The sequence below is a fragment of the Metopolophium dirhodum genome, chromosome 3 (assembly GCF_019925205.1).
Source record: "Metopolophium dirhodum isolate CAU chromosome 3, ASM1992520v1, whole genome shotgun sequence".
NCBI lineage: Eukaryota > Metazoa > Arthropoda > Insecta > Hemiptera > Aphididae > Metopolophium > Metopolophium dirhodum.
The window spans coordinates 32,313,227-32,329,315 of NC_083562.1; the positions used below are offsets into that span (position 1 = coordinate 32,313,227).

At 31.7% G+C, this 16,089-nt stretch overlaps 1 protein-coding gene across 2 annotated transcripts in view; it reads left to right on the plus strand.

Annotated features, from left to right (window-relative positions):
- The window catches only part of LOC132940383 (serine/threonine-protein kinase SIK2-like), a 31,675-nt gene extending 17,454 nt beyond the window's left edge, over positions 1–14,221 (plus strand). For both annotated transcript variants that reach the window (XM_061007937.1, XM_061007938.1), the window contains exons 4-10: positions 1,457–1,572; positions 1,641–1,811; positions 2,085–2,208; positions 3,696–3,898; positions 4,600–6,318; positions 13,459–13,614; positions 13,973–14,221. In XM_061007937.1, the coding sequence (XP_060863920.1) occupies positions 1,457–1,572; positions 1,641–1,811; positions 2,085–2,208; positions 3,696–3,898; positions 4,600–6,318; positions 13,459–13,593 (2,468 nt within the window). In that variant the 3' untranslated portion in view covers positions 13,594–13,614; positions 13,973–14,221. The remainder of the gene's footprint in view (positions 1–1,456; positions 1,573–1,640; positions 1,812–2,084; positions 2,209–3,695; positions 3,899–4,599; positions 6,319–13,458; positions 13,615–13,972) is intronic.
- The last annotated feature ends 1,868 nt before the right edge of the window (positions 14,222–16,089 follow it).

Below are 16,089 nucleotides of genomic sequence, written 5' to 3' on the forward strand. Positions count from 1 at the left end.
TTTTTATATCGTCATTAGCTGTCAGTTTTCCGCAGTCGCTCACGCTATACAAAACGAGAGTACCTACATATACTTTATAATAATCAAATGTAAAATTCATATTTATGTATAATATAATATATATATTCATGACTATTATACAATCACAATGGATAAATTTACTGTTTGTAGAACAATAGTAACTGTATGTGGCAGTAAAAGTACTATAAAATAAATATTAATATAATACTTAAATACTCATATTACAGTAGGTGGGTAGGCTATTATAATACTAAAATCGCATATTTTTTTTTGTGCGAAAATGTAGGTAGGTTTACCTACTCAACACTTAGTCTCTATAGAGACATAACTCTTTACTGACATAACTGTTTTAACAGTGATTTTTTCGTCATAAAATGTAAACAAAGAAATAAGTCTATAAGTGCGAAATTGTATTAGCTAAATCAAGTGGTTTGTAATATAAATACCAGCTTGATGCTTGAACTTATATAACGAACATATAATAATATATTATACTATAATATACCATCGTAGTATAGACATTATGTTACTGGAGTTGGTATCTTAACGATATAGGTAGATACTAGCTAGTATACCACGGTCGTAAACTTAACAGTTAATACCTACTTATGATGAATTTTTTTTTTTGCATGTACTTTATTGATAATATAAATAAATTCATTCGGTATAATATTCTACAAAACGGGAGTATATTCTTCTTTACGGGAGTTTTACGCCCCGTCCCGATCAATATAAATACATTATAATATATCATTATCAATTAAATAGGGTTTTGTTACTATGTAAATGGTAAATCTCTTTTTTTATGTTCTACAATGTGCATAATTTTTATAGGTACTTAAATATTAGGTTTGAAAATATAACATTTTCTAACTATTTTTGGGTGACCAGTCCCATATTTTAATGTAGTTATTTTATAATTATTATAAAAATAATAATTGTTATTGCATGAAGTATTTTGTTATTTATTTTTCAATTTCCGTACATTTGTGGGTGATTTTAGGCGAAAATATTTTAGGAACATAATAAATCATAATACCTTAATAATATATAGACATTATTACATTAAAGATATTATTTTACTGATTTAGTGTGAAATATCCAAACATACAGTCTTAAATCAAATTTGTTCTTACAGAGACTCTTAAAATAAGTTGTAACCTATAGTACCTTTGGGTAGTATAGGTAAGTCCTATATTTTTAGTCATCAAATTGTATTTTGAATTAAATAAATATATATAAATATTTATTATCAGATCAATAGATTATTTTTATACTTATTCAAATAGTTTATAGAAATATAAAGTTTTTAAATTAATTTGAAGACAAAATAAATAGAAATATTCACATAATATTATGTTTCATAGTTTTACTATACATACATTTGAAGTTAATTTAATTTGTTCTGTATTACACAATCTTTGTATTTGAATAGATTACATTGCCAAGTACGGTCGAATGACAGAAGCGGCAGCAAGAAAAAAGTTTTGGCAAATACTCTCGGCGGTTGAATATTGCCACAACAGACACGTTGTACACAGAGACTTAAAAGTACGAAATTGTTTGATAAAAAAATAAATAATTTATAGAATAATATTAATGAGTGCATTTTTGTATAGGCTGAAAATTTGCTACTCGATGCTAATATGAATATAAAAATCGCTGACTTTGGATTTAGTAATTATTTTACTCCTGGTGAACAGTTGGCTACTTGGTGCGGATCACCCCCTTACGCTGCTCCTGAAGTTTTCGAAGGCAAAAAATATTATGGTCCCGAGATTGATGTTTGGGTAAATGTTGCGAATTATTTACAATTATAATATTATACTAGATATAGGTAGCTGGCAGAAAATTCATGATGATGATTTTAATGAAAAATGGATAACAACACTGTTCTTATCGTTAATAGTTACAATATAATTTAACACTGCATGCAGTATTAATTATTATTACTGCAGTAATAACAAGTTACTTAATTTTACCTATATCAGATTAACGAATCTTATGCATTTATTTTTGTTTTGCTATATTTATAATTTTGTTTTGTAAAAAATATTTTGCAGAGTATGGGAGTAGTTTTGTATGTATTGGTTTGTGGAGCACTACCATTCGATGGAAGCACGTTGCATTCGCTCAGAGATAGAGTTTTGTCTGGACGATTTCGTATACCATACTTTATGAGCACAGGTTAGTGAAATAAAGTCTATCTAATGATACCTAACATCTTGTAATTTTGTTCCGGAGAAATCTTTGTTTTTTTATTTTGATTCGTTCAGATTCGTTTAACGATTTAAATCGTAACGTGACGAAAATTTCAATATGGCACTGTTGAGTTAAGCTTGATTTAAAAAATTCACAAGTAAGAAATGAATAGAGCAAATATAATAAATTATCCTCTGAAATCATTAAAATCGATCCACAAAACACAGTCCGTAACATCTACATAATTTTCCATGGTCAATTTTCTACTGCTTGCAGTTACGTTACTTATCAGTTTTACCGTTTGAAATATACATTCATGTACCGGCTACCTAGTACCTAACCATTAAATACAAACTATAGGAATTTGAATTGACTTACACATTTCATATCGTCACTTGTTAGTTTGTTATTCTTAAAAGGTAATGTATGTACCTATCTATTATTTTATATATAATTTCATTATTATATTCAAATAGGTGCAAATAGTATAAAATATATTTTTAATGTAGGTGAAATTTTCATCATAGTTTTACCATAAATGTTTGAGTTTGACCTAATATAGATGGTTATAACTCATAAATAATATTAAAACGTAGAACATATACGTATAAGTCATAATCGTAGGTAAATATGCATATACCGTACTCGCAATTTAAGTTCAAATTTGACTTTAATTTTAGTATTTTTTAATACTAATTTTATTAATACTAACTTGAATTGATAATTTTGCTATATAAATTGATAGGACAGTATGAAAACTATTAAGTCGTGTATGAAAAAAAACTCTTATATATTATATTATAATATAGAACAAAAATCACACTAAGCTCCTTATAAATATTTGTTTATTTGCTCTTAGCTCTTATATTATATAAATATAAGTTTTGTATACATAATATATAATATACATAATATATAGTAACATAATATTATATCGCAAATGTTGTAGTGTTTACGAAGGATCGTTGGAAGATAAACTCACATTTTTATTTACAGTACTTGAAAATCTTTTTTATTTACGGAATTTCTCTGAATCAAAATTCTCATCTGTTGAACATTTGCATATATAGGTAGTAAAAGCGTTAGATTTTTTTCAAAGATTTAAATTATTAAATTACAATGCGAGTGACGTGAAAAATTTAAGGCAATGGCCTCCGAGGAATACTTAAAAGTGGACTGTGCGTCAAATTAAGCGATTGCGATGACGTAACTGCAGTGTGTTGGTTTGTCGTAAATTTTCAAACACAAGAATCCAGTGGTTACGCCAGGTTTTATTTTCACTCCGTGCCGGGTCTGCCCGCGTGGTATGACGTACTTGCAATGACGTCACTGCCATCAACGGCGGAACGATCAATTTTACACAACGGCTGGGCCGCTTGGCCGGCATAAAAACGAGCACTAAATATTTCAACACGTGAAATGTGAATATATAATAATGGTTTTAAATATTAATGCATTAATGCATTTTACAGGTTGTGAATCATTGATACGTAAAATGCTCATATTAGACCCAAATAAAAGGTATACCGTCGAACAGATCAAAAGGCATCCTTGGATGTTGGAAGAAGCCCCGAGACTTCTACCGGGTACGATCGCAGAAATGCCGGCAGAACCTAATGATCAAGTGTTGCGGTTCATGAGCAGTTTAGATATAAATACGACGAGAACTAGACAGGTTAGATTTGTTTTAGTTCTAACTTATAAAGGTCGTTATAATAGTCATAGACATTTTTCACTATGTATTGTGTAATACAATATGTATTCATTATGTTTGCTAAAATCCTATTAGACAAAAACCATTTTGAAATAGCATGTAACATGAAATAAAATTATAATCGAAAACTTTCGCTACGTACATTACGTAACGGGGTTTTCATAGTAATTGGTAATAATTTTCCCTGTTAACAAGTCAAGTGTTAATGGAAGCATTCAACTAAACCTATAAATATTTAATTTTTTCATGAATTATACATTTATGACATCATTCACCAATAATTTAGCGAATTCAAGATCAATATAGGTAGCGACAATATTGACACAACCCGATTTAAATTATATACTTATATACTTTTCAGTGAACAAAATAATAATAATAATAATAATAGTTTTTTATGCCCCAGTATTGCTTATAGCAAAACAAAAGTGCGTGTAGTGTGTACCTGCAGTATATAAGAATGTCTATGAATATATATATTATATATATTATATATACATACGTATTGTTTTAGAATATTTCAAATATATTCGAATGTCTGCCACCTGCATTATCAGTACCTATACCTAGTTTATTAATTAGGTATCTAATTAATTTTAGCTGATATATAAATAGAAATTATAACGAAATCGTCTATCATTCATAATAATTATACATTTCAGTCGCTGAGGAATCGGACGTACGATCATTACGCCGCCATTTACTACCTGCTGTTGGAGAAACTCAAGCAGCAACAGTCGCAAGAGAACAGCAGCCACTATCTACAGGACCGGCGGCTGTCGGAGAAACTGTTCTCGTACGAACAGCCGCAACTGTTCACGGGACACTCGAGCCCCAACAAGCGGGCGTCAATTGACTGCCCAGCCGGACACCAGTACATGCAACCTGACCTATGGAAACAGCCCAAAACCAGTGCGGCCGTTCATCTGAACAGCGGCCACACGCCGTCCAACCGACCGCGGTCGTACAGCCAGGGCCGGGCTGTGCAGCATTCTGTCAACCTGGCTGACCTCTGCAAGTCACCGCAGCAACAACACCCACCGTTCAGAGAGCTGCCTCAGCTGCCCAAGTTCAAGGGCTGCAAACCGGACAAAATCGACATGGTGCTTCAGGCGCCACACGACGATGGGCCGAAAATATGCTATCACAACCGGTTGGATCACATGACCATGATGGCACCGCAGTACTCCACGTCGACGGACGAAGGCATCGAGACGGACCTAGAGGACGCCGCTGCTTCGTCCAGCCCCACGCAACAATCACACCGGTCCGCGTACCCACCTACAGCCGGCGGCGGCCCCGTAATCAAAAGCCACAGCCAGAACCTGGCGGATCACCTGCAGTGTGCGACGAACCTGCAGCAGTACGAATCGGACTTGCAGGTGTCCAGCCTGCCATCGTGCGCCAACGAAATGAAGTATGCTGTGGACTGCACGGCGATATGCACGGCCGCGGCCGCAGTGGCGGCGGCCAACAGCTGTCCACCGCCGTCGTGGGACAGGCGCGCCTCGTTCCTGGCGCACAACCACAGCTCCGCAGGCGACGGCGTCCGGCCGCGCACCGACAACATGTCGCCCGTTAGCTTCCGGGAGGGAAGACGAGCGTCCGACGGACTGATGAACCAGATTGACCCGGCCGTCATGGCTGCGGCTGTCGTTGCGGTGGCCAACGCTGTGCAGTCGTCGACACCCAGGTCGCCTCAGCTGCAGCAGTACAACGGTCGCATGCCGGGAGGCAACGGAAAACTGTTCCAGCTGCAAGAATGCGGTGTACAAAAAGAACACGAGACGCTCAAGATGCTGTATCAGAGCTGTTTGCCCAACGACGAACAGGTGGCGTCGAACCGGAAGCAGGCCGCGGCGGCCGAGTACCGGTGTGGCAAGGACGTGCCACCTAGGTCGCCGTCGGCCGCCATGGCCAAGCGGTTCAACTACACGGACGGTTACGCGCTGGACAAGTCCGGGCTCCAGCAGCAGCTGTTCCAGCAGCGGTTGCTCCAGCACAAGCGGACCGCGTTGCACAAGCAGGGTGCGGCGGCGTCGGCGGCGGCGTTCGGTCAGTGCGGCGTGACGGCTGCCGACTTGCCGGCCAACAAGCGGCAGCACCACGCGCACCGGCAGCCGTCGTTGCAGTACAACAACAAGGCTGTGCAACTCTCGTCGCCCCAACACGGTGCCGGTGGTGGCGGCGGCGACTGCCACGGCCACGGCGCGACGCAATTCCAATCGGACGGCAGCTGGCAATCGTTGCCGCACACCATGGCCACGTGCCAGATCAACGACTTCGACGGCCAGGCCAATTGGCTGTCAGTGCCCGACCCGCAACACCACTGGTACTGTACGTCCGGTCAGCAGTACAACTTCTCCAAGAATTATTCTCAGGTGACCGTTTATATAGTTTTTATAGTAAACGATAATGTGGTATATACAATTTCTAACGACTTAGTTTATAACAACTTACTATTAATTAAGATTTAAGTGGTCCGGAAAATTTTCGGCAAACGGTCTTTGTAGTAGTCGCGGATCATTAATGGCCTTTACGTAGTATGATTATTATTTATTTATATAATTGTTTATACCTATTGTTATACCTATACCTAGTTGTTTTCCATCCATCGATAAGATATCTGACTTACGACTGCGTGTGGATTATATCCAAGACAATCGTAGTGGCGTACGCAGGGGTGGGGTTCTAGGGTTCTGACCCCCCCCCCCCCCAAAAAAAAAAATTATTTACCACCATTTTAGTACACACAGATCAACTGTTGATAATTTTTAATAGATATAAAATAAATTGTTGAATATGACAACGACGTCGATAATCATAGTTTCGGTTTTTTTTTTTTTTTGGCTGATTTTGAACATTGCTAAACGTCTGCCACAATCGATGGTGTATCATCGTTCATCGATTATTACCACGTTTATTACGGCCCGAAGAGACGCTGATAGATGATCAGGTTAAATACTGTAAATGTAGACTTAATATGAGACTAACTATAATTTGTTATATAAAAATTGTTTAGAAAAAAATAATGTAAATTATTTACTCAGGTTAACTGAACTAAAATCCTGCGTACGCTACTGAGACAATGTATGTGTCGCCGAGAATTAACCTGCACACCTCTAACTCATCTGTAATCTATTGTTTATCTTATATTATAATATGATGTTAAATGTCAATATCCTACAAAAAACTTAACCAATTAATTCTGGATTCTTTTTCTCAAACAATTACTATTCAAATCACACGACCACTAATATTAATTATTTATTCAAACTCGAACCATAGATAAGCCGCCACTGACTAATGAGTACCTAATGATCCTGTAATAATAATAATATGATCTGACATACCGCTTGATTAGTCATTTTACATGATAACATTCGAATGGATCAATTATAGTCCTTAAATATTTGAAATTTACATTTCACTAATATATTAGTTTGGTAATATTAGTTTTTTAGAAGTTATCTGAAATGAAATCAGGTCATTTCTACGTTAAACATTATGATAAATATTATACATTGACGCTCCTGAGGTCATGACGCGTGTGCAGTAGGATTAACAATAATTCTTGTATACAACTGTCGACATTTCAGGTAGGTGATGGGTGTTAGTGTTAGTGTTATAGTTATATATTATTCAGTGTTCACTCATCTTATCCTCTGAATTTGATTCAGAACATATTTATTTCTCACACAATAGTTTATGAAGCCGTATATCTGAGATTTATTTTTTTAATTAGGTATTGAAGTAGTCGTGGAAATAGGTAGGTACATTTTTTTTAAACAATATTTTTGATGTTAATAATATAAAACATTTGAAATGATTTTATAAAATTGCGTTGTAATAAGTGACTTCCTTATGCAATTATGGTGTACCTACTTATTTGTATAATAATATATAGGTACCATACGTATAATACAAAAGAAAAAATATAATTACTTTTGAAAAATATTATCAAGTTTAGTTATAGACTATAAAGGTAGTACCCATATGTATATAAAGCTATATAAATATTTGGTTATGTTTTATATGAAAGCTCGCTTAATTGTCTATAATATAGTAAATTAAATTTCTACAGGTAGTATGTATAGGTACCTACATAGATCAAAGTAGTAAATACTTAATGAATAGAGTTAAGAGGTTAACAGACTATGTCATGTGAACTCAGATAATAAATATATATTTTTATTCACGTGGTTATAATATTGTATTGATTTGTTTATTTTTCTCTTTATTAAGTTAACAAACAAAGTAAAGACACTTAACAATTGTTCAAGTTCGTAATAAGTGCGATGACTATCCGATAACGATTAATATTTAATATTTTTTATTAAAAAATGTAGAAAATATTTTCTAAAAATTAAATTCGGTAATATTTTTTGAAATATTATGATATTATCTATTATCTATTTATACTTATACACAAATAATACCTATGTATTATATAACTTTTTAAACTTTTGTTTATTGTGAAATATATATACCATATATAATAATAAGAGAGAATGAAGAACCTTGACCGAATTTTTGTTCTGACTGTAGGTACCAGAATTACATCTTATTCCAATGTATGCATGTGTTGAACCTGTCTTTAAATATTATTATGAATAGCATTTAAAAAGTTCGCATGTATAGCTAATTAAGCATTTAACTATACATAAAATAAATTATGCAATTGCATTAACACACAATGATACTAATAGTTAATACTTAGACATTCTTGATTGTTAAAGTTTACAATGATAAATGTCTCTACATTTAAATTTTAATTTTAATTCAAATAGTGAAATAGTAATTTTTGAACAAGTTAATTATTAAAATAAATCCTTATTTTATAATCTTTTTTTTTTTTTATTTAAGTAATATTTTAAAATTCCATACGCGTGTATTTTTCACTAAATATACACATTGGACATTGATAGGTGAATAATGAATTCAAGGTTAATAAATCAAGAATACTTCTATAATTGTTTTTGAAATAGTTTAATGTTCGTGTAAAATAATATAACCTTTTAATATTTAAATTGGAAAAAAGTATCTACCTCAGCGTTATGACTAATGAGCAATGATGGTTTCAATAATTTTTTACAAAAAGTAGATATACTTTCGAAAAACAAATAATGCTTTTACAGCGAGATTAAATGTTTATTAATTATAATTTACCATATTTTATCATTTTTTGAATTTACGTAGTTGTTATATTATGCATATTGCATGTATTAGGTCTACAATATATATATTAGGCATATTATATACCTACAAGTTTATACTTATTAGTTATTGGTAATTAATTTCTATTATAGGTAAGTAAGTAAAAAATAAATGGATAATTGAATATTTATATAACTATATTAATTAAAATAATTACATACAAATTGGCAATTGCATATAATACCTATTATGATTTATGAGAATATTTTGTCTTAACTATTTCTTTGGTATTTATAGGGTCAAAGTATGCTATATGGAGTGCAAGCGTGGGCACTGAGCAAGGTCGTTTAATATTCTAGAAAACCGTAACGCATAGGTATAGTAGCATGTATGTGTGATATTTGAAAAATTATATAGAGTTGATCGTTTGCTGGATGGAAAAAGTGAAAAATTAAAAAAAATCATCTTCATTAATATGATAGGTACATTATGAAAATATGAACAGAATTAATTCATTTTATGCTCTTGAATAACTTTTATCGTACCTATATTATCTATTTAATAATAATTATTTTTATCCAATTGGATATTATGTTTCCCAATTTCTGCTGAAATAAATAATGTCCATTGTCCAATGACCAATGCCATATCTAATCTTGGAAGTTTTAATGCATTTTAACACAGTATAGGTAGGTAGATATTACATGGTACCTATATTATGAAGTATAATATTATATATTTATAATATATGTATGATATAATATTATGATATTACCTACATGTAGGTAGTCGGTACATTTGGTTAGCGCTTTTCATGCGGGATTCAATTTTTCGTATCATTAAATTGGTACGACAAACACATTCAACTGCAGTTTAGACTCTAATTTGGAAATAAGATTAGACTATGACTAATACTATATGTTAGGACTATAGTGTACTCGTGCAACAGCTCATTATAGGTAGCTATAATAGGTGCCTAGGTATGAGAATCACAGTCCACAAACAAAGCGACATACAACTATTTACAAATATTATAAAACAATTAACAAATTACAACACAAACAAGAACAACAATGTTAGGTACGATTATAGGTAATAACGGAACACGTACCGTAACCTATAACGTTAAAAACTTTTCAACTGTAATTTCACGCTATAAAATATTGGTAGTTACTGATAATTAAAGACCGGATTTATATGTTTTTACATATCGTTACTGGGTCTATGCAGTCTTATGAGAGTAAAAAATGTGGATGATTTGTTCAATTCTGAATGCATAGAAAAAAGTTTTTTTTGCATATTTGAGAATATTTTATGGGTTAGAGAATATTTAACTCATTTAGCATATTTTGGAATATTTCGTAAATTGTAAGAAAAAATTTGTATTTATTTTTAATTTTAATATTACGGTACCCAGAAAAAATTTTTTTGAATATTTACAATTTTTTATTTTATCATTTCCAACTTACTAAAGTGCAATAATATTCCATTAGAATACGAAACTTTAAATACCTAATAATTAACTCACTATTAATATAAAATTGAAAAAAAACAATTTTAAATGCATATTAAAGTAAATATAATGATGTTTATTGATATTGCATATTTTTGCTTTTTTATTGTATATTTTGCATATTTTAGCATATTTTTTAAATTTTTAAGAGAATATAATGAGAATATTTTAAGGTTTTTTCGAGAATATTAGCATCATATTTAAGGTATTTTAAGAGAATATAAATCCGGTCTTTACTGATAATATATGGTAGTGTATAGCTGGTAATGTGGTGAATTACATTTATTATTAGCTTTATATAGCCTATAGGTTTAGATATTACTGTTAATCGATGAATGATATCTAAATTAAAATTTAGTTTTTTTCTGATATAGTTTTTTTATTTCACTTATAATTTAAAATATGGCGGAGCTTGATAAATTTAGTTTTCAAGCCCCAGATTGTTTTCTGAAAATAATCATTGATAACTACCTATGTATAGTTTGAAATAGGTAGTCTTAATATATCTTAATACAAATAATAGGTACCTACCGATTACGGGCTGCACGTTGCATATGCGGTACCTATCTTCTTTTAAATTACATTTGTGATTTGTTAACTATTGACATAGAATATTTCTTTATAGTTTTTAAACAAACTATAGGTAGTACCTATATGCATTAGACTACGTATAGCCTAGTATAATAGTATAATATATATAAATAACACTAATGCGAATAATCAGCCGAATTAGCATCGAGGTAGCCTTATTTAGATGATTGCGCATTGGTCGGATCTGGATGCAGGTACTTGACACAATGCCAGGTTGAGGAATGTGGAGGATTTGGGCCCGTCTTTAGCGGAGGCACATTTTTAAATTAGATACATGTTATGTACCTATACTTAATATTGGTGTTAAATGTAGTACAATTAAAATAATTACCTGATTATATCAAACAATAATTAAAATAGGTAACTTATTAGACCTTACAAATTACAGTTAACATTATTAATATATACCTACGGGCTATGTACTTATATTCAAAAAATCTTGTTGTGTAGAATCCTCGCCCTCTCTAAAACCGTCCCTGTACTTACATAAAAACAGATACCTATACCTAATATTTCGGACACTGGATGTCAGGTGCGACACCGTAATAATCATGATGATGATTTGAGACGGACACGCACGCACCTAATACCATAGATACCTTATGCGGTAGGTACCTTATAAGGTCTATATTATGCAAAATACACGATATTATAATATAGGTGTATTTATTGTCAATGGTGATGAATTATCACTTGAGTCGTTTTTATATATACACACCATCTGTACATGACTGTATATAATATTTATGACGTTATATGATTATTAATTATTATTATGCGACTAAACTTTTGACGGTATATGAATGTTATATAATACAATGCTTACGAAGCTCTTAAACTTTTTCAACGAGAACGATCTTATACGCCACGCCGCGTGCCGTTCTGCAGCCATGTCGATATGTCATCATAATAATATGATACAGTAGTGTTAATGTGTCAAGTACCTATAAATAATATATTGTATACAACATACGTGCATTATACATTTATACAATACAATTGTGTTTAATTATTCCGGTGATTTATTTAAATCCCGTGAATTTTCATATAATATTCTGTACCTATACGGCTATACCTAAACGTGCCACATATTATATATAGGTATATACCTATACTACCTACGTGGCCACGTCAGGTGTGGTTAAATTTGGTTCACTTTTAAAATTGATTTAGAAATTGTGGGAGGGAATGATATTTAAATGATAGTTGGGTAATTTTTCCAAATGACAAAAAACTATATAGTGTGTTCTATCTTTGGTTCTATGAGATCATATCAATGTATCAAAAAACCATCGTAATTTTTCTCGTGAATGCCCCACACAACGCTAATTGGCAAGGCTGGGCAAGTTAATGATTTTTTTTTAACTCAGTTAAGTTAAGTTAATATGCACCAATAACAAAAAGTTAAAAGTTAATTTAACTATAGGTTAACTCAGTTAAGTCAAAAGTTAATACACACTACAACGCTAGCGTATTTAATTTTTTTCCAACCCAAAACTAAATTATAGGATATAGTGTTAATACTTCATACATTATTTCCATATAAGTTAGATTCGAATGATATACATTTTCAACTTTAAACAATTTACTATATATATTTTTTGACATGAAAACAAAATAGACTGAAATAGTGAAATATTATAAAATTAAAAACAAAATAAATTAACGTAACTTGCTTCTTAAAATGAAAAATTAACTCGTTAATTTCACGTTAATTAAGAAAGAAATTTAGTAAGTTAACAGTTAAGTTAACGAAAAGCTAAAAGTAACTAGTTAAGTTAAAAAGTTAAAATAAAATAAACCTTTTAACTTAACTTTAACTTTTTAACTCGTTAATGCCCAGCCTTGCTAATTGGTGAATGGTGGTGTAATACGGGACAGTCGTAATATTTATTATACTGTATACAAATCGAATTCTTCACTATATTGACTATTCGGGGTTAAAAAAAGCATGGGGCGAAAGTTAAGGTTTTCGTTATAATGTAATTATACTATGATTATAAAACTTTCTCGAAATGAAAAAATCTCCAAATTATTTTTATTCTGTTGAGAATTTTATGGAACAAATAATCGTGAATGCAGTAGGTAGTGTCGTAAAATACAAAATCTGGTTTTGTCCCGAGTGTGTCGGTTTTTACAGACGATTGTATAATAATATTGTGCAGTATACCAATACCGGTGTATGTACTGATAATATAGTAATATTATAGCAGCGTTGTTATATGTGTTTAAATTTCTAATTTCCGATGTGTTCTTACAGCTCAGCAGTACGGTAAACGTGCCAATGGGCAGTTCTTTGTTAGCGGCCAACGACGTGATGTGGACATCGCCAAGACTGCAATCGCTGTCGGAAAACACCATTTCGGAACTCGGAGAACAAATGGAATCCGGTTGAGTTCACGTTCTGTCAAGTTTGGTAGGTGCATATAGTATTGATATTTGATATTTCTATTCAATACAGATCGAATCGACTATCGTATAAATAAGTATAATATTATATAGGTACTGCAGCACCCAGCTGTACGGTTAGAAATGAAATATATATTTTGGGATTTTTATCTACGATTTATGGGTACCTATATATTATTCGTGACCTAGGTATTTAGGCGTATTTATAATATAGGTAGGTACTATATTTAGATACTTGACTATGAGTTATAATGTGTGTTACGACAAAATCTTTGCGGTCTCTTTATAATTATTCTTGTGTTTTAGATATCTACACTACGACTACACTCGATACTGATATTATAAACTATGATTTTTTTTTTTAGATCCCGGACACGCGAACAAAATTATTATCACACAGATATTATTAAGTATATTTTATACAACACACACTCAAGTACTCAACATTCATTAGTCGAGACATCATGTTTTTATTACAATATTAGACATATTTGTGTTGGTTATTGTTTTTTTTTTTTTTTTTTTTTTTTATATTATATAACTATGTTTTTTGTTTTAAGTACATCTTAGAATTCACCTATGAGTAAAATTGTAATCGAAACAATCCAATTTGTGAAATAAATGGTTTTTAATCAAATTTCTTTTGAGAGTAGGTATACGTACCTACTTGCCTACCTAACCTACCTTGCTGTCACTCGGGCGTGGAACTGTACCTATATAGGTAATTATAATAAAGGTAGTGACGACTGTGTTGCAGATTTAATTTGAAAACTTTCAGCACCTAGGTAGTTTATTTTTACCGAAGAACCAAAAAGAACTTTTATTCTAATTTCAATGAACAACTGGGGAAGCTGAAGCAGTGGAACGCCCTAGTTTTTCAGTTGGGTACCTATAGTCTTAAACAGTTATACGTATGATTATTATTTATTACACCACAGACAAACAGATTATATGCATTTGAATTTGCAGATAATCTGCGGTCAAATCAGGGCCTCCATAGCGAGCGAGGGGGTGGTTGGACTTGGAGTACAGGGGGCAGGTAATTTTTGTGGCCCGTCGAAATTAATTTGTAATCTTGATAGGAATACTCATTTTATATTACATAATATTTTATGATATTTATTTATTATAAAATATACGGGCTGAGCCCTTTGTACTATTAGGTAGATAGAAATACAAAGTAAGATAATAAAGTTAGTAACATATATAACATATAAAATATGTAGATACATATTTGTTTAAGTACCTGTGTAGGTACAATTAAAAATTTTAAAAACTAAAAATTTGTGTTGGCATGCGACATCAGACATCTTAGAGGTTCATTGCTCATGTAGTTGGTGGAACCTAAGGGTAAGTGGAACATATCAGTATTCAGTAGAGCGAGATGACCATTGGGGAACTTTAGCTTTAGCCATCCTATATGAAATACCTATATATAAAGTAATTTTGATATTTTAAACTGTGGGTTAACTATTTATTAGCTTTGAATTAGGGTTTAACTTAGTTTATAATCTTTATCTCTATCTCTATATAATATTGTCTATATAAAAGGTGACTGACTAACTGGCTGATCTATCAACGCACTAAATAGCTATAAAATGAATGAGTTTTTGAGTCCTTGTACTTACACTTATATTATACTTATAATATTGTCATTGTAAAAATCTGTTTTCACTTGAGTCCTTTGGTGACTTTGCCCGGGCCACGCCGAGTGGGGCAGGTAATTTTAGATAAATTAACAATTACAATTACAGTTAATGATATAAAATAGTCTTTTATGATGTAGAAATATGAAATAATATATTACATATAAACTATAGTACAATACGGAGGCTGAGACTGAGAACAATGGATAAACTTAAAATCATAATAGGTAGGTACCTAACTCGATTATGTGATAAAAAGAAACAATAATGGTCTATATAACTCTTCAAACTCAAAATGAGGTCTTGTATCTTGACCTATTCATCATACTTACGTGCTTCAAATTTAGATTTAATACTTAAGTCTTTAATAGTTATATTATGCATTTACAGATTGTAAATGATTTCTGAATTATAATGGTTTATTATTCGGTAATTTCATTGAATGATAGTAATAATGGATTCCCCCCGTGTACACCATTGTTTGCATATTATAATAATATAGTAATAGTAGCAAATAAGTAAAATTTTTTCTATATAAATGGTTGCCACAGGCTGCATAATTATAATTATAATATAATTGATCGATTGTAATATACTATACACTTCTTATGTTAGGTTATTAGGTTCCTTTAAATTTTACTTTAAAACAATCCATAATCATCGAAATATTAATAAAACCATTTAGCTCCATATAAATAACTAAACTAATTTTTAAGATAAATTAAAATTGTTATTTGATAACATTATTCTTCAAACCGTGTATGTATAAAAAGTTGATTCATCAATAAAGATATTATGTAAAAATTACATAATATACATTATATAAAAAACCATAA